General features: G+C 41.1%; 2 protein-coding genes, 1 long non-coding RNA gene and 1 pseudogene across 4 annotated transcripts; all 4 read right to left on the minus strand.

Moving 5' to 3' along the window:
• Window positions 1-6: 6 nt before the first annotated feature.
• LOC110990638 (uncharacterized) lies at window positions 7-4964 on the minus strand. The gene is made up of 4 exons (XM_087138801.1): window positions 4430-4964; window positions 2085-2198; window positions 1300-1395; window positions 7-840 (listed from the first exon to the last, which is right to left on the minus strand). Exons 2-4 carry the CDS (start codon window positions 2152-2154, stop codon window positions 593-595), a joined length of 414 nt encoding a protein of 137 aa, XP_086994927.1. The 5' UTR covers window positions 2155-2198; window positions 4430-4964; the 3' UTR covers window positions 7-592.
• On the minus strand, window positions 2179-4439 carry LOC147798558 (uncharacterized; the record flags this gene model as incomplete). Its single annotated transcript, XM_087139236.1, has 1 exon — window positions 2179-4439. A coding segment is annotated over exon 1 (1032 nt), but the record flags the coding sequence as incomplete, so codon positions are not given.
• Window positions 4965-10989: 6025 nt separating the features above from the next.
• LOC110990639 (uncharacterized) lies at window positions 10990-15937 on the minus strand. Of its 2 annotated transcripts, none has more exons than XR_002599901.2 (3): window positions 15475-15937; window positions 14288-14371; window positions 10990-13553 (listed from the first exon to the last, which is right to left on the minus strand). It is a non-coding gene; the product is annotated as an uncharacterized LOC110990639 (long non-coding RNA). The 2 variants fall into 2 exon arrangements; XR_002599900.2 differs by having other exon boundaries at window positions 15471-15937.
• Window positions 15938-17309: 1372 nt separating this feature from the next.
• Window positions 17310-18048, minus strand: LOC147798559 (uncharacterized; annotated as a pseudogene).
• Between the last annotated feature and the right edge of the window lie 5246 nt (window positions 18049-23294).

Genomic DNA, 23294 nt, shown 5'->3' on the forward strand with positions numbered 1-23294 from the left:
TTTTTTTTGCAATGACTCATGACAAACTGCCCTCTCCTAATAGTCCTCTCATAACTTGTATGAAAGGGCTAACCGGCAAAAAGATCTCAGAGGAACTGGACCATGATGCTCAGGACTGCTTTAAATGTCCCCTATAGAGTCACTACTCATCCGTCCCACATACTCGGTATCTCAGATTTCTGCTAAGTGCTGCTTCAAAAAACAGAAATGAAAATTTTTTTAATTGTCCACATAGAATCATGCAGGGGTCAGACTGTTCAGGGCCACATGTACAAGAATTGATAATTACTCTCAACTCTGCATTTTGTCTCACTGATGACGAACATGTACTGTAGGTATTTGGTTATTGATTCTAGACAATGTACATTTCATAATCCACAAAAAATAGGAACAAATTCAATAATTCAAGCAAATCTGTTTTAGTTAATGGCACCAAACTCCCTTACATTGGTCTTCCATGTCTGTACTAGCTTTGCTTTTGTACCTGAATTATTAGTAAATTCAGAGAGCATGAGATGACATTTGCTGTCTGCTGCTTATTTACGTGTTACACAAACACCCCAGGGTGAGCTAAATGACAATTGAAATGCAGTTAAGTGTTGAGAAAACCGAAAGGGTCCTTCTTACTTATATGATTCCGGACAAAGTCTTTTACGTTTCTCCAGGATCTGTTCGCAAAGGTGGTTGGCTCAGCCATGAGTAGTACCATGATGGCAGCTTTTCCAGGCGCCCTCCGACTCTGTAGGTAGCCACGAAGATGTTGGACCACAGCTGCCTTTTCTCTAGAAGTCCAAGCCCTTCTCTTTTTCTGACCCTCAGATCTCTGTTGATTAGATGCACCTAAAAGAACAATTGTGTAATACCAATACTTTTAATCAAAGTCCTCGAAAATATTTTATAGAAGCTCCCCCATCCATCAATAAAATAGAACTATTTATTGATGAACTACCAGCTATGCCATAAGGGGCTGAACATTTCTACACAACTGGAAAAAAGATGCAGCAAAGAGAACAGTGAGTGATGTCAATTGTTCTCAGTGGCTATTAAGAAAATTATTGGGCACACTGGAAAAGTAGTACAAAAAAGGAACCTGACTTGTCAATCTAAAAAGCTTGAGTGCAATGCACCTTGCCAATGCAAAGGAACAAAATGCTCAAAACCAAAAATAAAAACAAAACAACTACATCAAAATCCCAAAGGACACTTCAATTTCAAACAGAAACTGTTTATGAACCTTAGATTTACCAAATCAACTTGTTTTTTTGACTAGCATAACCTGCAACTTCAAGCAGCCCATACCATTTTGTCGACTTTGCGGGCATACTGGTGGATCTTCCGGCTGATCAGCATCAGACAGATCAGATTCAATGTCAGACTCTTCATCAGTGTTGTACTCTAAAAAGAACAGTGCTGGTACGTAATTTACCATGTCATGATAAAATACAAAAATGAGGGCATCCTTTTCATTTGGCTGGAGGTGCACCATTCTAATGATCCATATCAAAATCAAAGAAATTGTGGCCATACAGCAGCTCAACCCCCACCTAGTGATATTATTTCAATGTCCAAGTCCAGCTGTAGATGCACAGATCCTCAGCTTTCAAATTAAAATCTGCTTTTGGTGTATGCTTGTAAAATTATCAAACAGGTGGGCAAAATCATTACACATATCCAAAGTTATAGTGCACGCCTCGCTCTTTTGGAATTTCAAAAACTTAATCTGCATGGTATTTAGTAGATTCGGTATTTAGTAGATTGATCGTATACCCTCATGGATCTACCTCACTGGTAAAAGCCATTTGTGAAATAAATAAATTACAGTTGCTAAGGACATAGTTGCGTCAAAATGTTAATTTCAAAATTTTTTTCCGTAATACCTGCTGCAAAATCTGACTCAAAGCAGCAAGACAACATTGGTAGCTGAATGGTTAAGACATCTGCGCTATTAAGTAGGGGGTCGTGGGTTCCATTCCAGACCTATGTAAGCCTGTGTTTTTTTTCCGCAAGCTTTTGGGGAAATCACTGAGTAAACAGTATTCCACTAAATGTCCGGCAGGCCAAAAATAATACAACAATCAAAATACCTTCTGAGGGATTAAGTTGGATGTCCTCCAAGCTTTTTCCAGGTAGACCCCGGATGTCCCCTTTTTCCATCTTCAGTAGGACCTTTGATATTTTGGCTACTTGCAGTGTGGACTCTGGTAAGCGATAAAATTGACGGTGAGTTCGAAGATCATGGCCAAGGAAGCCGGCAAGAAGGTCAAGCTCGTTTTCTTGTAGATTCATAATCTGCGAAACGGTTGCAATATGCTTTCTTAACCTAGTAACTCTTAGGTATGCTGGCTTTTTTGCACCACACATACCTACGTCCTCCTTTAATGGCAGGAGCTTGGGATTGTTTCTTCTTCCTTCGTGAAGAGTTCGCAAAGCATGATGACTAATCTTGTCTTCCCACTGGGTTGAATACAGTGACACGAACGCTTTACATCTCTTTTCCAGGAGATCGTCACCTGTCATGAGGGCCTCCCCGCACAGAATTTCGGCACAAGTTTTTAAACTATGGCCAATTTTCAGCGCAAGACTGGGTGTGCTGTAGATATGGGTTTCTTCACTGAATCCCGCTGCCAATCTTGTTGAACACACAACAGCTTCAAACTTCCTGGGGCATATGAGTTCTTCCAATGCAGCATTTCTTGTGCCTGTCATATTCCTATATTCTAAGACCATCCGGGCAACTTCCCGAACCCTTTGTCTTATATATCCTTCTTGGTCAGCACTGTGACCGTGCTTCATTGTTAACTTCTCAGCAAACATCTTTATCAACCGGTCAGATTTGACAAGCCGGGAAACATCATCAGTGTTCATTTTTGACAGTATTTCATGTGTCCGCTTACTAACCCCAGGTGTAGATGGGAGAAGCATCCTTCCTGGCTTACAATGAACTGGCTTTTGACAACATTTGTGCTTCCAGAGATCTGATTTAGCATAATAACCATAGCAATGTTGACAAGGAAGATAATCCTCCGGGCTGACATCATACGTGGGCCGATAAACCACAATAAGTGTGCCTGTTCCTTCCTGCAAAACAGATGAATTGTGTAGAAAATTGCCGTAGTTTCGCATGAGTGTGAGCTGCTTCTTCTTTTCTTGGATGTCAGTTTCATTGAGCCAAGCCCTAACCTGGGGCTCATCCTTATGCAATGGAGTCATCAAATGACGTGGAAGTTTTTTCTGTTCCTTCTGGCAAAATGGACAGTATTGTGGCTTGTCCCAGTGGCGTTTACCCTCTTCATTTGATGTTGTAAGCACTTCAATGTGCTTTGAGCTGGAGACTGAATTGCTACTGACTGGTTTATCAGCTCGCAAAGAATTTGATGCGGTAAGATTTGAAGAATCAGGAAGCCGCCAACTTGTCCCAGCTGGTATTGGCAAGATGGGGCTTGAAGGTCTTATGTCTGCTTCCCACTCATCAGATGACTCTGCGACTATTTCAGACTCCTCTGATGAAGGTACAAAGTCAGAATCATTGTCATCAGTGAAGTATTCATCTGATGATTCATCAGTGTTGTTTTTCCTTGAGCGTGAGGGCTGCACTTGCCATTCTCCAACAGCAGGCAGTAATGCTTCACAGTGTGGTGCAGGAGCAGCGCTTGAAGACTGTGGTGCAGGAGCAGTGCTTCAAGACTGTGGTGCAGGAGCAGCGCTTGACGACTGTGGTGCAGGAGCAGCGCTTGAAGACTGTGGTGCAGGAGCAGTGCTTGTGGACTTTGGTGTTGGAAAAGCGCTTACATTAGAGACATTTGTAGCACACCCTTCTGATGGTGATATTACAGCAGCGATTCCTGGTGGTGGGGCAGTACAACTAGCTGACTGAACCGATAAGGTAGATGTCACAGATGGAATGTGAATTGTGGGATGGCGTGGTTGGAAGTTGCCCAAGCAAGACATTAATAACAAATTGACAAAGCAAACCAAGTGTTCAGAACAAAATTACAAGTGTAGTTTTAATTCTGTGAGGCTTTAACAGAAATCTTCAGAACATATAATCTTCAAAATAAACGGAAAAATAAACGAACATGAATGGATTGCGAAACGAAATGAACAAGCTTTTGCAACTGCAAAAAAGCAAAATCAATTGAAACGTAATAGCGATGGACAAAATTAAACAAATTGTAACTTATATACAAATCCAAAAAGAATATAAAAAAACAAAAACAAAAAAAAACAAATTAGTGTCGATGGATTGCCTTCCTCAAATCTGAGCTGAGCCCAAGCCCGAAAACCCTGCGTGTTGGAAACCAAAAGAACGACAAACACGCACTTAGCAAAATGAAACTTTTGATTGCATCAACTCAATTAAACATAAGGAAAGCATGCAAAAATGCAACAAAATAAAGCCATGCAAACAATTGAACAAAGGTTAACTTACAGGAAGCTTGAGAGTACCGGACGTAAAAGCCCCTGGTCTTGGCCGATTTGAGGAAGTGTACAGATATAAGTAATTAATTGACACGAATGGTGGGTATGTGGTGGTGGTGGATGCTGGAAGGATTCAGTGTAGCTCCTGCGGTAGCTAGCTGTCCGGTAGTCTGTGGCCATCAGAGTCACCGTTGCCAGGCCGTCCAAACACCACCACTTCCCACCGTGTCAATGTGGCACTCTACCGAAACTAGGCATGCTAATCCTTATATATCCACTATTTACACAATAGGTATTTACCCCATTCGGAAAGATCCAATTAAAGTACAATAAAAGAACACTTAAGAGCTGAACATTCCAATTACAAGGATTACAAGGGTTAGGAATCTCAGGACTGGTAGGCTTGATTGAGGTATTCAGCCCAGAACAATAACCACTGACCCATTCTGTGTTAAGTAGATCTACAGGTGCTATGCATTCCTTACATTGAATTCTTGATAATGGAGAATCTGGCATGAGTTACAAGTCCCAAATAAAATAGACTTCAGCATTCATCACCAACTTTTCTTAATTAGAAAAGTGTAGTTGGGACTATTGACAGTAGACCAAACACACAATGGTGGGTTATTACTGCATCCTTGGTGTGCTTCCTTGCACTCTTTCTGAAATTATACAAGGTGAACATACATGTATAATTTAAAGTAAAATATGACATGATTTCTAAACGGGATCACATTGTAGTCAAGTCAAGTGTGCTTCCAGGAATAACTAAAATTGACCATGCCATGGAAGCATGTAAATAAGAGCCACTTACAAATTTTTTTTTTGAAGTTACCAGCTTGCCATGGCCAATCGAGATACTAACTCATCATGGTGAGATGATATTTCACCGTGGCAAGCTACACTTAGTAAATTTCGGAAAGTTGAAAGAGATACGTACTAACTCGCCACGGTGAGATAAAGTGCCGAGGCAAGATATTAATTAACTTGCCCAAATTTACTAAGTGTAACTCGATCGCTGCACATAGGCGAGCTGAGACAATTTAGTGCTGTTTTGGTGCCTTATTAGTGTACTTTGGTGTAAAGTTGATATTGGTGTACTTCTAGTGCAGGTATCACTGAGCATGCACCAAAAGGACACCAGAACTACATTGGTGTACACTAGAAATGGCTAAGGGAGTGGCCCATTCAAGCACCCTTATCATGCCTCAACTTTTCCATCTAAGAATTTTCGAAAAAATCTATATAAGAAATGAAAAGATTCTTTGCTCACCTGTCTCCAGGGCAAGTTTCGTGTTCCATAGTCATACCGCAGTTCAGTGTTTATGTCTATATCCTCCAAAGCAAATAAGCAGAGGTGGGGTTCTTTGCTTGTTTCAAAAACCATCTTCTTCATTGTGCAGTTTGGATGCCTGCGGTCATCATTGATCCACTTTGCCAAACATGAATCTTGCTGTGACGCATCAATTCTATAAAAGAAAACCGAAAATGAACCAATACATATAATTCTAGGTTTATGCATATTTTAGTACTCTTTTTTGTAATTTTACAGATTTTTGTTTGCAGTGACTACAAGAATACAAGACTCATTTATTTTCAATCCTATAAAAGTTTACTTTAGGAACAAACCATACAGCTGCATTTGACTTTCCCATAGGCAAATAATCCAGGGGCAGTTGCGTTAAATAATCAATTTCAAAAACACGTTTCATAATGTTAGGCTATTCAAGTTAATCTAGTACATGTAAATATTTTTAAAGAGTTGTGGTTTTGGGCACTTGTAACTTTGAATTGAAACACCAAAAAAAAACATTTGCATGAAGTAAATTTATATTTTGGCATGTACCACTTTAGCTGTAGTAACTGCAGCTCACTGATCGACTCTTTTTCGACTTTGACATGTCGATTAGTAGAGCTGTGCAGGTGGTTGCCTAACTAAATGACAGAATTTATGAAGTACCAGATGGTAGCTGAGTTCTTGAAGATAAGTAGGCGTGATTATTAGGACAATCAAAACCTTTATTGAGTCACTTTTTGGGCACGATTGTGCAGGGTCATGAGGGGGCCATGATTTTTTGTTTTACATGGGCAATCCATGTTTAGTTAGCTAGCTAGCTACCACCTGCAGCTTTACTAATCGACATGTCAAAGTCAAAGTCGAAAAAGAGTCGATTTGCGAGCTGCAGTTACTACTAGTACCACTTAAGATAATCATATAGAATCATGACATTATGTTATCTTCACACTGTTCCACTGTTATATAACTCACACAGGTATTTGGAAAAATTAAAAAAAATTAGGTTCTTAGGTACTTTTTTGAGAGGCTGTGGGGGGCTAAATTCTACATTTGTGCTTATGATAGAAAATCCCAAGAGCAATTTTCATATACATGTATCTGTATGACTATCAAACAAGTTGAGGGATATCAATTTGAAAACTGTATTAATTGAAAAAAATTGAACTGAAACATGAGTCTTGTGACTTAATAACTGGTAATTCACCAGTTTCAATTTGTGACAAATCCTTGAATTTCAATTTAATCAGACTAGTTTCCAAATAACATCTGGCTATAGCAGGATATACACTAAAATGCAACAGCTAGAGGCTATGCGTTCATATTGTAACAAGAATAAAATAAACTGACCTGTATGCGGCACCTTTGTGGAAAAAATGATACACATAGTCCATGTCATTCACATCATTCTCTTCAGGACTAGTAAGGACTCCTCTATACTCAAGGAGAAAGCTCCCTTTGCTGAAGGCCTTGGTTGCAAAAAGTCCATATCCTACATTAACATAAAATGTAAAAATGAAGAAAAAACAAGGTAACTCATGATCATTTAGTGATCTGTGGGCTCTCACCAGATTGGAAAACTGTAGTGGAAACAATATTACTGGCAGTAAGTATCACCAAATTTGCAAAGTTTGATATTCTCACTGGTTAAAGGGGTGATTATAGTCCCTGGACAAAAGTGTGGGATTGTCTCTTTTTCAAATTGTAAGATGTTCTAAATTTAGACGCGGGGTACCAGAAAAGTCAGTGCATGCATATGTAAGTGCATGTACAGTGTACATGTATTCCGTGTAATACATACATGCACATGCCTATAGTTCTGATTCTATATACATGTAGTTATGATTACGCTAAGTTCTGAACTCAAACGTGTGGTTAAGTTCTGCAGGGAAATGTCAAGTTCAAAGGTTTCTGGTTCATTGAGACAGTCACCATGTAGCTTAATATCAAATTGACCGCACTCATACATATTTTCAACTGGTATTGGTAATTTCTTAATGGTAAAACTTTAACATCATGATTAAACTTTTCATGTGTAGGAACATACAGTGTTTTTACCACGCACTTATAAAAATAAAAGGTTGTATCACCTTCAAAAGCACTTAACAATCTTATTCTGGTTTCTTACTAATGCATCTATTCACCAGCCTTTTCTCAAAACCTTTTTGATCGGTACTAAGGCCACACCATAACTCAGCAGCTTGTAATGGTGAAATTCGTCGCGTTCGTAGCTGTCTCGCCATATTCTGCTCAGAAAATAAGTATTAATAGACTTTGCAAACAAATACATACACAGCTATAGGCACAGTTCCTCAGGGGACTCTAACCTCCCCCCCCCAAAAAAAAAATGTGTATAGCCCCATAAAACTCCTCCTTAATAAAAAATTAAAATACACTCACGAAATATTTAATTGAAAAACAAACAAGGAATCAAATTTATGACATCATGCATGTCCAGAAAAGGTCAAAAGGTGATAAGGGGGAATAAACAAGGAGAGGATCAGCTGAAAGATCCTGGCAATTAATGCTCAAAGGATCTACATGTAGCCCCTTGCCCCTCCCCGAAAACTTGCTCTAGAGCCTAGCCTGTTTACAATGTGTAAATAGTACAAAAGATAAATTCACGTAACTTCAACCGGGTGTAATTAATGTCACTTTGCTTAGTAAATTGTTCAATACTGGATGCCATGCCTACAAAGGCAATTGGTTCCATGGAGTAATAAATGAACCATGAACAAATTAATCAATTACGTACCTACAAAACTCAAAATGATTAACATAGATGTAAAGTTACTAAGAATACACTTGAAAGTTGTCAGATCTGTCCAATTACATGCGGACAGGGATCGGTGATGTTCATTTGCAACTTGCAAACGGCCAAATTGTGACATACTAGAAACTGGCCTAGTCACTACGAGGACTGCTGTACCAAAGGGATATCATTGGTGTGTGATCAGTAACTGGACCATCACTCTGTGGACTGCTGTACTGCAGGGATATCATTGGTGTGTGACTAGTAACTGGACCATCACTCTGTGGACTGCTGTATTACAGGGATTTCATTGGCGTGTGATGACCAGTAACTTGACCATCACTCTGTGGACTGCTGTACTACAGGGATAAATCATTGGTGTGTGACTACTAACTGGACCATCACTCTGTGGACTGCTGTACTGCAGGGATAAATCATTGGTGTGTGACTAGCAACTGGACCATCACTCTGTGGACTGCTGCACTATAGGGTTATCCATGTAGTGCAGCATTGGTGTGTGACTAGCAACTGGACTATCAATCTGTGGGCTGACTGTTTTTCTAGGGCCGGTGCACCTTTTTCTAAAAAGCATACGGTCTGGTTTGTGTTGCATGTTAATTGTACATACATAAAATATTACATGGAAAAAGAAAGAAAATAATACGTGGACGACCTAAATTGGCCACTGCATTGCGAAGAAGCGGTTGGACAAATTTGCCAAGAGACAATTTCTTGTATGGGAAATTTTTGTGACATTGAATTAAAAGGAATATTAAAATTCTCTTTGGCCCCTTTAACTTGTTTATCTAAATCAAAACCTGTGTTTTGCAAAAGACCCATGCAGTACTATACCCACCCCATGACACTTTTCCAAACATTAAACAGGTGATTTTAAGAGTATATGTTGCTACACTTAAAGTAAACCAGGCCTAAGCCCTAGTCCTATCTGATTGTAATCCCTACCTCCTATTAGGCTATTGTCTGTACACAAAACTTACCACTTTGCAACTGGAAAGCCAATGTCATGAATGTGAACAATATCAATATTGTCAAAACGAAACTCCAAACAAAGAGGAGAAAAACACAAATAATAATCTTTTCAGATAATGCTGAATAGCTGTTATTTTTGCACTATTTGCCGAATAAGCAGGGCCTGCCATGATGAACATGCAGTGTTTCTCTGCAAATACGTGTACCACGTGACAAAAACCGCGGTCCACGTGTCGGCCGTGCCGGAGTTGCTGCGACTGCGTACCAAAGTGCACGTTTGTACGACTTGATCATGCATGGCCCTGCACGATGTACAATACATGTACGTAAAGTACACGTTCATGTATGCCTATGCCGTTTCTTCTGTAAGACATGGTTTTGATTGTATTTAAACCGATGCATGACAGTTTGCATCACACATAAAAGCAAACGCAAAAGCAGAAATAAAAACTCACCTTCTCTGGAACTCTTGTTACGGCAACTTACTCGGCCATACCATGCAGATTTAACACTGTACCATCCCTAATCGCTCCGGTACTAAATCAACGTGGACAAAATGGCACCCACTGTGCGCACCACGCGCGCGCAGTCGACTAGTCATGCATGGCAGACTAGGCTACAAACTGCATTATTATTGCGCGCGTGTGCCTCCGCCTCTGGGAGCTAGGCCTATAGGCTATAGATCAGATCCGGCAAGCATTCTCTTGAGACTTCGAGGTCAGGGTGAAAAAAAACGAAAAAAGGTTGAACGGTTTATTTTCCTAACAACAGTGGCCAGACATCAGGATACACTTTCAAAAAAAGGCCTGCAAATGCGGACCTGTATGTTGTTAATCAATGCAACATATGTAAAACAGCAGAGGGTCCCTATTTAACATTCTGAATTAAAAACTCATAATGAAAAAATGCAAAAAGTTAATTATCGATATGATCGACACGCTACTGCAGTGTAAAAGGGAAAAATGAAGATTTTCTGTCTGATGTTTATTTCCTCTTGAGTCCAACTCAAAAACGACGGACCAGAATTTTTCATAGTCGGTGAATGACCATTTGACTGAGGACTTCACTCAGCATTTGTGTTTCCTGTATTCTTTATTCAAGTCGGAAAGACAACAACGTACTGTACACATCAAGAGATGGGTGATACCAAAGAAAAAAAAAGAAAAAAACAAAACAAAACAAAAAACCCCAAAAAACCGTATGCATCTGTATGTACAAACGTGGACGACCATGTCCCATGCCTGTAAAAGTCTCTGTCTATATACAACAGATGACTTAGCCTCAGCGCCATCGGCGGATAAGCCTATCTCATAAACAATGAACGCACAAAGGGTCCACTCCTGAGTGTCCATGCAATAAAATGCCGCTGCCGTTAGACTCCGCCTTTACGCATAACCTTTATTATATAATCAGCCATAATGGCGGCCCCCATCTAGCCCAGTAGTTGACTTTGCTTGCAAAGTAGGTCTCAAAAAACAACTGAAGACTTCTCTTTAGTCTCGTGTGAAAAACAAAATGTTTGGCAACATGGAAATTGAAAAATGCAAACGTAGATTTATTTTTGCAGTGCAATGTTTCAGTTCATGTAAAAGTACAAATTTTGAGGTACATGTACTGTATCGGTACATCCTAATCATATAGTGTCAGATAAAACTTATGATGAAATCACCCTATCAACCTCTCCCTCCTAGACAAAACATCGACTCAGTACTTATCAGCATGTTATAAATCCCACACTGAAAAATATACCAAATTATTTCAAGAAACATCATAGGCAACACATTACAAAAATATGCTCAAATTCAAAAGTTTATTTCAGTAACTGAATTGGAAGGTTTTGCAAAAATTTGGCAGTGTTGGCTGGCATTAATTTTGTGTTTGTTAACTTCCACTTTTCCCCAGAAAATACCGAATTACAAAATTTACAATCATCTTTACACGAGAAAGGTAAAATTTCCATTTTAATAAATGTGCTTATAAACTTGGTCTCACCTAAGGTCACTGATGTAACAAGCTGGATATAAAAAATACATGCTCTGAGATCAATACTCAAAGGTTGAAGGTTATGAAGTAGTTCTTAGATTGGAGGAACTTCATTTTCAGTGTGCATATGCTTACATTAATTTTCTGTTATGTTTCATAACCTACATGTACTACATATGGCGTGGGCAAGATGTGCATGTACATGTACATGTAACGTAATTATTCCATCAAATAAGTATGGCTAAAGACTTGTGGACCACATGTATCCCAAAGGCACGAAATGGTACGCCAAACGAAGGTGAATGAGCATCCAAAATATTGAGCAGTGTGCCTGAAAAGCAGAAATTTACAAAATGAAGCAAGACCAAAGCAACAGGATATCAAAAACGAGACTAACGGCCAACAAAAAGAGGTCTTTAGACTGAGACTAGTTTCAGTACCATCATTTTCAAGGTAAAAATCGGAAATATGAACCTTGTTTCCCCAAAAAGGTGTTTGAATTCACTCAAAACAATTTTTGAAAATGTTGTTAAGAGAGATACATCGATCTTAAAAAGAATGCAACTTTTGATTAAAGCCTCAACAATTACTAACCCTTCTAAATCTCCAAAATTCTCCAGCTGGTTTTGGATGATTTTGAAGGAATGAGAATGAATGTTATTTTGTAAGCTAGATGATATTGGAACGTTCATTGATTAGGGTTTTTGTCATCTGAACAGGTGAGCACCCGAGGCCATGAGATCCAATTATAAGTGATATAGGTAGGTACATGTGGAGAGCACCGAGTGGAAATCTGTTTTAAAGAGGTACATGTACGTGTACTAAAAGGAACCTTAAGGTGAAGTTCAACGTTTCAGCTAATGTATTCTGGCCATTGAGGTCACCTAAGCAGTTCTTTACAAAAACCTTAGCATGTATCTTGTCATAACAGAGATTTCTGAATAGTGCTTCCACAAATGACAAATATACCAACCATCTCTGTCTACCAAGCAAAACCTCAAGTCTTAATGTTTGGCAATACCGCTTTTGAGTATTTTCACAATACTTCTCATGCAAAAATAGGGATACCATGCAATAACATAATTACAAGTGCATAGTTATTCAACTTGTGAATAAAAGAATAAAGAAATAAAGACGGTTCTTAACAAGAATCTGTGCAGTTTTTCACAAATTCAAATGGCAGAAAAGTGACAAAGAAAATTAGGAAACAGCTAATCTAGATAAAAGTCCCATGCCTAAGTAAAATGCTAAAGTGGAACTTGAAAATAAGTTGTGTGCTAATGCAGAATACCAAACATAGGAAAACATCTTTCTTGCTGAAAATCCATTTTTTTTTTGAAAAAAGAAAATTCTTATTGTTCAAGGTTTAAGCAAACTGGTCATTTCCTTTTTAGTACAGGGAAACAAAGATAAAGTGCAACATACATGTACCTGGCTGGAGACTTAGACCCCTCTAAAACAACAGGAGTGACTTAAAGTTAGAGCAAACTTTTACTTAGATTCAAAGAATTTTAATGCAAAAGATTTTCTTCAAATGGACTCATAACAACATAGTTTACAATTCTAGAAAATTTCCATAGCTTTACAATGGGTATTTTTTTTAGCTCTGCCTTTACTGCCCATACAAACCTGATTGAATCTGAATTTGATGGTACATGGTTGGGTTAAAAACAGGAAAGGATGAATTTCACAGTTGTTTTCTACTACATGTAGCTAATCTTAGTTTGAAGGGGGCTAACCAATTTTTGCTTGTTTCTAACATGTTTTCTAACATTATGATTTGCATAAATAATGCATGCAAACATAATAAAGGAAGCATCTGATTGGTGTAGGATGCAAAATAAGTAAAATTATATAAACAATGCAGAATGTTTAAAGAAAGTCAGCAGAGGCCCATTTAAAGATTTTGCCACCTTCTGTCAGAGAAAGTGGCTGGCTCAGCTTGAAAGGATGCCACAATAGAAGCCTTCCCATGCACTGTCTGGCTCCAGTTCTACATGTACCCATACCCACCAATCATTTTTTTTTTTACTACAGCTGCCTCTTGTTTCCATGTTCGTCTTACCCCATAGACAACTTTTAGCCTTACAGGAAGTCCATGTTGGCCAAAGGTACCTGAGGAACGTGGATGTAATGAACATAGAAAAGTCAAGATGTTTTCAGCCAACATCAACAGCAAAATATGTAGGGCATTCGAAAGTTTAACTTTTGTTGTGGCCCCAGTTACTGGACAAGCAGTTAAAAGCAAAGAACATTTTCCTGAAAAAAACCAATAATCTGGAAATGTACTTGTCTGGACAAAAGATCATTAAAATTGTATGGTCCAAAATATACAATCCCACCTGTTGATTTCAACAAATGGAGAAGTGTTTATGTGAACTTGGACAGGATGTGACATCTCATCTTGGCTAGAACCCAAAATTTCTTTCTTTTGAGGAAAAACTATTTAAACGACAGGTATTGTATTTATCCTGTAAAAGAAGCACAGTGTCTTCACACAAAGAAACAGCTGGCCTCTAAGAGTGATTTAAAATGCATGTAATGCAAACTGTGTCCAAACAACCAATCTGTCAATCCCCCCCTCCAAATATTTCTAAATTTAAATTCAGTAACCACTGAACCAGAATTGGATGAATGGATTTTGGGCACTAAATCAAACATTTCCATTCTCAAATGAATTTCTACAACATTGTACAGGGAAACAATTTTTCTCCAATGTGAATAAACTTTAATATACATGTACTTGTGTTTTCCATGCACTGGCCTTTTAAAGAAAATATTTACATGTACAGTACATGTCATAATTGCACAAGCACTTTTAACCAATTTGATTTCTTTTAGTGTCTTACGTTTTGAACAGTGCCAAGGCCACAGCAAATTTCAGCATCTCCTCATGGTGGCACTCGTTGCGTTCATTTCTGTCATGCCAATTTCTGCTCAGCAAAACAACAAATGAAAACACTTATTACTTAAAAAGAATTACATCAGCATGTAAAGAGGACAAAAGGTGGGCTCTTGTGGCTTCAAACATGAATATCCACTGCTATCTGTTAACTGTAATTTTTATAAAACACTGTGCTTGAAAACAGATTAAGATTTAAGCTTCAGTGTTTAAGCCGTATACCATTTATCGGGTCATTGTGTGGCATTGAGTGTAGTAATCACTGCTCAACAACCACCTAATCACACTGCATTACTCACGTTGTTGCCATTAATCGCACAGTTGCAAAACAACAAACAAATAAACTAAATATGATTATTTGATCATTTGAGATACTTGCGTAAAGTGAATAAAAATCGCGTTGGTGCCATTTCAGCCATTAATTGAGTACATGTAGTTGCAAATCCATGATTAGTGGAATGAGTTGACAAAATCATCATGACTAATCAATTAATTCAGATATTCGCTCAACGTTACTCTCATGGTTGAGCCAAAATGATTGCATAAGTACCGTAGTTAGCCAGCAGGTGACGCAATCTAACCATGGAGCACAGTATTTTAAAAGTAAAGATTTAAGTTACTGAGTCTCTAGATAGATGGTAGATTAGGTTAATTCCAAAATTTATTAGCCTATGCTAGAATAAGCCTGGATGTGGATGGTTTAGTACAGTGTACTTAAGTTATACATGTATACAGTACGTAGAGCAAGCTCTAGCTGTCTAGGGTACATGCAACTTACCACCTTCATGTTCATGGATTTGGAAATACAAAAACAAGATTGTCAGAACAACAATCCATACTAGTGTGAGAAAAACAATGACAGTTAACTTTCTAGGGTATGTGTAGTTCTGAATAACTATGATTTTTGGAAGAGTGCATGTCGACTCAGAAGGGTTGTCTGCCATGTTTTCACACAGCACAGATGCAGATTCAGGTAACCTACATCATATTCATGTTCATACAGGCCTAAACCGTGTAAACGCAGTCTCGGAACGCATAACGTAGGCCTACGTTAAATGTGGTGCCTGCATGGCCCGATGAACGAAGTTTTATTTAATAAATTACGCAAGAATAGGAAAAGAGGAGAATACCTACTCCGATGACTGTTTCACGTCGACATGTTCTTGAGCACGTGGGGAAATCTCTTGAAGTTGCACAACCAATTCGTCCATTTGTGTATCGAAAAACCGTGGACGAAAAATGGCGACCGATCGCGTGTGGCCGGCCGTGGCCGGCTGTCACCCTCGCGCCAGTGACGTCATGCGCCGCAGTTGTACCGCTTGAGGGCGTAATTCTTTTGATTTCTTTCAATCGACAGCATTTTCTCACACAGCCCAATGTCGTCGTGTAAAAAGTCACACAAAATCTTGACAGTTTCTATTCAAGCGTGGACTAAAGTCCGATTGAACTGGGACCAAAATTGCATCCTCTATTGCCCGTTTTACTTCCAAAAACTATATTAGAAAAATCGTGGACGTCCGCGATTCCTGTGGGTCCTCTTTTGAAAGGTGTGTCTCTTGGCTATGGTCCAGACTTGCAGGTATTTACGCACGCACACACGCACCAAGGAGCTTGCCGCTTCACCTTTTTCTTGACTATTGATGCCATGGCCATTTTATTTCCAAAGCTGTGCACAATCTATGGTGACTTGAGTTATGTTTGTATTATAATTTGAGGTCTGAGTAGTTAGTGTAGCCTATGCATTAGAACTGCTCTTGCAGGAAACTTTTAATTTTAATTATTCATTTAATTCATTTAAATTTTCCACATTGACAAATGCATGTATCATGCAAAGCATATAACAGTTGAAGAAAAATTACAGCTTCTAACAGTCAGTAATAGCTCTGAACCACAGGAATCATTTTTGAAAAAAAAACAGTAGTGATGTTTAATAAATCAACAGTTTGAGGCCAATTTATTCGCTGAAATTTTCAAAATTCTTTCCGATGTTGGGAGAAAAAAATTCTGAAGAAGACGCAGTCACGAAGCAGTCGTTTGGTTGGAATTGCCACAAAAGTTGTGATTGCTATTTTATTAATGGCTGATGAATACTCGGCCATTGAAAACATTAATACTGCCACCTATTCCCACTGACTGAAGATTGCGCAGCGTGATTTTCTTCTGATCGAGCACACTCACAATTATATTTTGTAAAGCAACTTGCTTATCAGTCGTGATTTGAATCTGTCGTGCAACCGTATCGATCGCTAAACCCAGGAAAGTGAGGTTTGTAGCTGGACCTTCGTTTTTTTCTTGCGATGGGTACCCCAAATCGCTGACAAACTACTCTGAAAGATTGGAGGGAACGTGCGCACTCGGCATGACTAGCCCCAACGAGCAGGAAATCATCCAAATAATGCACAATGTTAGGAGATTTGGCCACCTTACGAGTACAGTACTCAAGGAAAGTACTGAACTGCTCGAACGTAACACAGGATATAGCACAGCCCATAGGCATGCATTTATCGAAATAAAATAGGCCGTTATGGGAAGAACCAAGCAAATCGAAATCGCTTGGATGGACGGAAAGTAAACGAAAGGCTGACTTAATATCCGACTTAGCCATTAGGGCACTGCATGGTAAACCTAGTTATCGCCTCATCAAAACTCGTGTATGAAACGGTGGTGTCTGCGGGATCAATGAAATCATTCACTGATTTGCCAAATAGGGGATGACAAATTATGGATTAACCGAAATTCACCCGAGTCTGTTTGGGCACCAGGCCCATAGGTGAGCAATGGAAATGAGGAAGAGGCTGGGACAAAAACAGGCCAGCAACGCGACCCAAAGCAACTTCATGATCATTTTTTGACTGCAGAATGTTGGGATGTTTGCGAGCAAATGCACAATTACGAGCAGAGGTACTAACCCTTCTTGCAAAATGTGGGAGTCCTGAGTATTAGTGTAAGCCCGTAAAAAAGGGAGCTTACTACTTAGTTTTATCGGGGTTGATGCCAGCTGCCGGCACCCGTGCTGTGACACGAGATTGTGAGTTTCCCCGACAACGGGTTGCGGGGTGGCCAAATTCCCTGCAGGTGGAGCAGCGATGCGCGAAGCGACACAATGGGCGATTGCACTGACCGCGGTTGAAGTCGTTACATGTAGGTTGACCAACCCCGGCGACTGGGCCGACCAGGGCCGAAATCGGACCAGGGGTTGGTGGCAGTGGAGGGGGCACGCTCGTGTTGCTGGTACGGACGAAAATTACGCTGGTGTGAAATGGGCGCACCAAGCAGCACCAGCCAACGTTCGACATCAATAGTTGCCCAAGAGCGTGACGGCACATGTGCCTGGCGCAGTCGAAACTGGATGTCGTACTCGCGCCAACCATATCCCACATGTCGAAATGCTGGGGATCGAATAGTGTCTACGTACTTCAGTAACGAACGAGCATGGGTAGGATGTCGCAACAAATACATAGATGCAAAAACTAGATACGCTGACGTGCACTGCTCGACAGACGAAATACGCGGAGCCTCCTTATGGGGATGAATCTGCCAAAGTGGGGACTCATTGGACCCAATTGTAAAAAGCGTCTCGTCAAAGGAATTATCCAAGCCTGTGTCGCGCGACGACTTCAACAAGGTTCCGAATTCTACATGTACATATTCCCCCCTCCAAATTTTGTCTTTTAGATGTTGATTGTCACAGATGCTAGTTAATGCCATATTCAAATCGGAAGAGGAGGTAATTGACAATGTGCTTGGAGCTGAAGTTCCTGACACCACGGGCGTGAAACTGGAAGGTTGCGGGGCTTGGGACTTACCCTGCTCCAAAGTTTGCGCCGAACTCCCTCCAGGCCGACTGATGGTCGCGGGCGCTGGTGTTGCATGGGTAGCCTCAACAATCGCACTCACATCTGGAATCATTCCGACCGTAGCCAATGATAATATAGTGGTTTCCGGACCAGGTGACGCAAGCTGCAGTGCACTGGACCCTGCAAGGGCTGTGACCACCGACGCATCTTGATGGGAAGACTTGCGAGGCCGCCCCCGAGCACGCTTCGCTACATCTGTCGGCCCAGAAGGAGCCCGCCGCTTGGAATTGGCGCGGGGCATAACTAACAAAATTGCTTTTGCAAAACAGACCGATTTTCTCTTTTCCCACCAAACACCACGGCTGCTCAAGCAAAAATGACCGTGAGTAACTCTCTCCAGTGCTACTAACATTTTTAAGGTCACGCGAGTAACTAGTTCGAGGCATTAAATCACCGTGCCAGCAACCGCAAGTGAACACTACTGACCCACTTCGTGACAAAAGCCTCCAATGTCCCGCGGTGATAAATTACTTGAAGCTGCAATTTATTTCGCCTCAAATTGATTATCCCAGCACTCACTTAGATCCTTTTCCACAATTCTTTGTCCTTTAACTTTTACACACTACTTCAAGATCTATTCATTTTGTTTTTCCACCACACAGATTCTGTAACTTATTTACAGCACGATTTCAAATCAGTTTTGTTTTACACCAGTTTAACCTATTTATATATTTCTAAAATCCACAGAAGTTATTTTAATAAAGGTTAAAGGTTTTTTTCCTTTTTTTCACAACAACAACCTCAATAATTTCTAAGTTCTAAAATTGTTCACCTTTTTACCGGGTGACTTCTGCTGCAGTTTTCACCAACACTTAGTTTTCAATCTTTTTCTCTTTACTGCAACTTTATAATATCATTACCAATAATCACACTTCAATTTTTATCAGTGATTCATTCAACACTGCCAATTTTGTGTGGATTTTCAATCTAACACCTAACAGAACTCACAATAATGTTTCACAATTAGCACTTAATACAATCTCTGTCCAAAAGATAAGTACATGTATATACCAGTAAATATTCCAAATTACAATTCTGTCAGTGTTTTGGGTGAATGACTAAAGTGTCCCTCCCGTCCGATGCACTGATGTTTCCTGGAACCTTGGAAGCTTTCTTGGTCAATGTGTGGGGGGGCAATCCACAACCCTAACTGATCGTGGGTCGATGGACAATGGTGGGTTCGGATTGACTGTAATTTATTCTGGAAATGTGAGGTCGAAGAGCACACGGCCAGCGACACGGAGGCGGGAAGTTGGCATAACCCACTTCACACGCGTGGGGGCGCACTCCGCCCTGCACGGAGGACTTACCCTACATGATCTGCCTAAGCCGTATACCGCTGCTCAACGTCACCCCTACATCTCTCCCACACTTAAATGTCGTCGTCCCAATGACACAGCAATCCTTAGATACCGGAAGTCAAAACACTTAACTGGAAAACACTTAGTAAATCTAACAAGTGAAAATGGTAATGTAACACCTTTTAAACGCGGGTCAAGTGTGCACCCAATTTACAGAAAGAAACTTTAAAGCCTCTATTCACAGCTACTCTCGTAAAGTACAATGAGCAAGTATATATGGCCAGTATAATCAGCAAGTACACCTGGAATCCAGAAAACACTTTGAAATGAGATGCATAATACCGATCCAAATGTTTGGGTAGCCTCAGGCGCTGGAGGCCCCCCCTCTTAAAATGAGCAAAAACAGAAAGTCTACTGATACAGTTCATACTTGAAGTCTGACGTTTAGCAAACTGCGACAGTCTTCATCAACTAGTCCATGTCAGAGTTACTAGAGTCCATTTTGGCAGTATCTACAATCATGTTTTTGACTTGAGTCAACAGGCGTACAACATTGGAAAACTGGGTCCTACTTGGCGGCCTCCCTTTTGTTGTACGCTTGGAACGTCTGGGTTTCTGTGGGGCCTCCGAGTCAGCCTGCAGACCATCTGTAGAGGTCCCAATTGTCCCCGTCAGGCCACTAGGGGGTTCCACCGACACATCTCCTGGTGGTACGTCACAGGTTGTCCGCCGGATGACATTTTCATTGGGGGCAGATATGTGGGTTGGTCAGAGATGACTCGTCGGTCAGTCCCTCATTGGTAGCTTGGTCGGATTCACCAGGGGTCAACCTGCACCTCAGCATTGTCCATGTGATTACCGTTGGTGGTGGCTCCGCGAGTAGTGTCACTAGGCAGTATTGGAGTTTCTTCAGGTACCGGTTGACGTGGCAGTGGTCCTGGCTGTGAGGGAAGGATAAGAGTCACCCCGCACCCATCGCAACTGCTTGAGGAGGCATCATCACTGTTCCCACTCTCAGTTCCCGGATCAGGTGGCAAGCCGACATCCCAGGTGCAATGTTTCAACTCACAGCGATGTAGGACCTTCTGACGACCAGTGGGATGACGCACCACATAGACTGGTTGTCCAGCAAAAGGGCGACTAACAACCATGTATGGATTTTTTTCCCCAGAAGTCCTGGATTTTTGCTCTTCCTCTGTGGGATCTGTCTCGAACTAGTACATATTCTCCGGTGCATAGGGATTTCTCAAACACGTCTTTCTCCCAGGCAGCATCTCTGGCCTCCACCTTAATGTCCAAGGCAGCCCTGGCAATGGCTTGTGCCCTCTCAAGCTGTTCACTATGCTTCTTCGCGAAGTTGCCTACACTCGTGCCACCAAGCTGGGGACGATCCACACCCAGTAGAAGGTGCTGGGGTAGGCGTGCTGTCCGGCCGAACATAAGGTAAAATGGTTCATAACCGGTGCTGGAGTGTTGAGTGTTGTTGTAGACTGTGACTAAATAGGGAAGAGAATCTGTCCATCTCGTCTTCTTATGGGCTGGCAGGGCAACAAGCAGATTGTGGAGAGTCCTGTTAAAGTGCTTGCACTGCCCATTGCCCTGGCGATGGTACGGTGTCGTGTGAGTCTGTCCGATCCCATACAACTTGCAGAGTTCTTGCACTACCTGGGCATCGACACACTTGCCGTTATCGGAGTGTATTCGCAGAGGGCACCAAATGGTATGATGAGATGCTTAACCAGCATTTTAGCCACTGTTTCTGCACGCTGATCTCTTGTAGGGACCGCCCAGGAGTACTTTGTAAAGACATCTGTCAACACGAGTATGTTATCGTATCCGTCTGAGGACTGTTCGATCACAGTGAAATCCATAGCGACCACTTCAAGGGCCGCTGTAGCACGTAATGCCCCAAGGGGGGGGGGCTGGATGGAACGATTAGGGCGTTTACTGACACCGCACCTCTCACACAAGTGACACCAAGTATGAACGGAGACTGCCATCTGCGGCCAATAGAAGAGGAGCTGGAGTTGTTTTAGGGTCCTCTTTGCAGCGAAGTGACCTGCACCATCATGGAACAGCGTCAAAACGTCATCATGTAGTCGTGCTGGCAGCACCAGGCACTCACACACACCGTCTCCCTGTAGTTCTGAATGCCGATACAGGACACCATTTTTGAAGAAGAGCTGTCCCCAATGCTTTAGGATGGAGACAGTGTCCTTGGGCTCATTTTCTCGCTCTTGTCTGGAGGGTCGGCTTTCCCTCTGAACATGAGGGATGACCCTACTGATAATGAAGTCTTCATCTTGGAGGTCACGCATCACCTGTGCAGAGTAACCTGGTAAACTATGGCAACCTGCATCACTTTCTACCTTGATCTGGTGGGCTAGGACTGGGTTAAGTTCAGTAGGAACTTCAGCTGATCCACAGGTGGCGCAAATGGTACACCATACCAGTTCAATGTCTGGAACTGGCGTCAATGTTGGCACTTCGTCGATGGGGCACTTGTGTACGCAGGACAGTGCATCGGGCGCCTGATTTGTCCGTCCAGGCTGGTACTCTAACTTGAAGTCGAATGCTGATAAGTGTTGGACCCAGCACAGCTCAGTAGCACTTAGATTTGCAGTATCTAAGTACTTGAGGGGGTTCTGATCAGTGAAGATGATGCACTTATTTCCCATCAGGTAGTCACGAAATGCCTCGCGAACTGCCAATCATACACCCAGGAGCTCCAGTTTGAATGCAGAGTAGTTTTTGTCGTTTCTCTCAACTTGACGTAGTGACTGTGAAGCATAGGCTATGACTGACTTCAACCCATTGATCTGCTGGGACAATACCGCACCCAGTCCTCTGCTGCTTGCATCTGTTTCCACGATGAATGGTTGGGAGAAGTCAGCAAACTTCAAGACTGGAGCTTCCATCAACTTTGACTTCAGTGTTTGTACCGCAAAGCATGCTTCCTCATCGAGTGTGATCTTTCTTCCCCCTATTTGATCTTCCCCTTATATGATGTCCCCTTAAGATACCGTACGTGAGCAGTGGTGCTGTTGTTACACCCTTGTGTGACCGAAAGGGCATACATGTGCAGGTGTTACATTAAAATATGATGTGATACGCAGTCCTGTAAAAATAATGGAAATACACCAGTCAGGAATACAGGAAAGCTTGTGACTTTAATGAAGATGATGTTGCCTTGAACATTGCATAAGAAACAACGAAGAAATGATTGAGTAAGTACAAATTCTGGCAAAACACATAATGCAAAGATAAATTCCTCAAAACTCTGATTGCCTAGAAAACACTTGCGATATTGATATCTATCCATGAACTAACCTATTAACCTAACACAATATCGATACTAGCTAGCCTTAGCAATTATCAATATGCTGATCTCTGGCATACTTGCCCATATATAAGTCTATATCACCATCACACAGCCCAACTGCACTTTCCCACAGGTGGCTGAGATAAACAATCCGGGATTATATCTGGCTGAATGAACACGAGTCATGCACTGGACTCAGCATGGTCTTGGCTGACCCATGTGCATGTCTCAAGGTTCCTTTGTTCTAAGTAAAGGTAGTACAGCAAAATCACAAGACACATGTAACGTACAAGAACTTCTAACTCTAAAACACAAAATGATTGTTCAGCAATCAGTCTTAACTAAAATCACTATTTATACATAACTAATTCTGGCATCCAAGAAACCTTGCAACAATCCTTGGTCTAAATTAAGTAAACTTCACAAATCAGCTGTCTTGATATGAACCATAATTCATCATATTAAAATCATACT

This window comes from Acanthaster planci, linkage group LG07 (assembly GCF_054643075.1).
Source record: "Acanthaster planci isolate LZ-2023a linkage group LG07, COTS_SCS, whole genome shotgun sequence".
NCBI classification, from domain to species: domain Eukaryota; kingdom Metazoa; phylum Echinodermata; class Asteroidea; order Valvatida; family Acanthasteridae; genus Acanthaster; species Acanthaster planci.

Coding starts and splice junctions, on each gene's coding strand:
- LOC110990638 (XM_087138801.1), bottom strand. CDS start 2,154: ATGGAAAAAGGGGACATCCGGGGTCTACCTGGAAAAAGCTTGGAGGAC. Junction 1,396..2,084: donor CCAACTTAATCCCTCAGAAG/GTATTTTGATTG, acceptor TGTTCTTTTTAG/AGTACAACACTGATGAAGAG. Junction 841..1,299: donor CCCGCAAAGTCGACAAAATG/GTATGGGCTGCT, acceptor TTGTTCTTTTAG/GTGCATCTAATCAACAGAGA.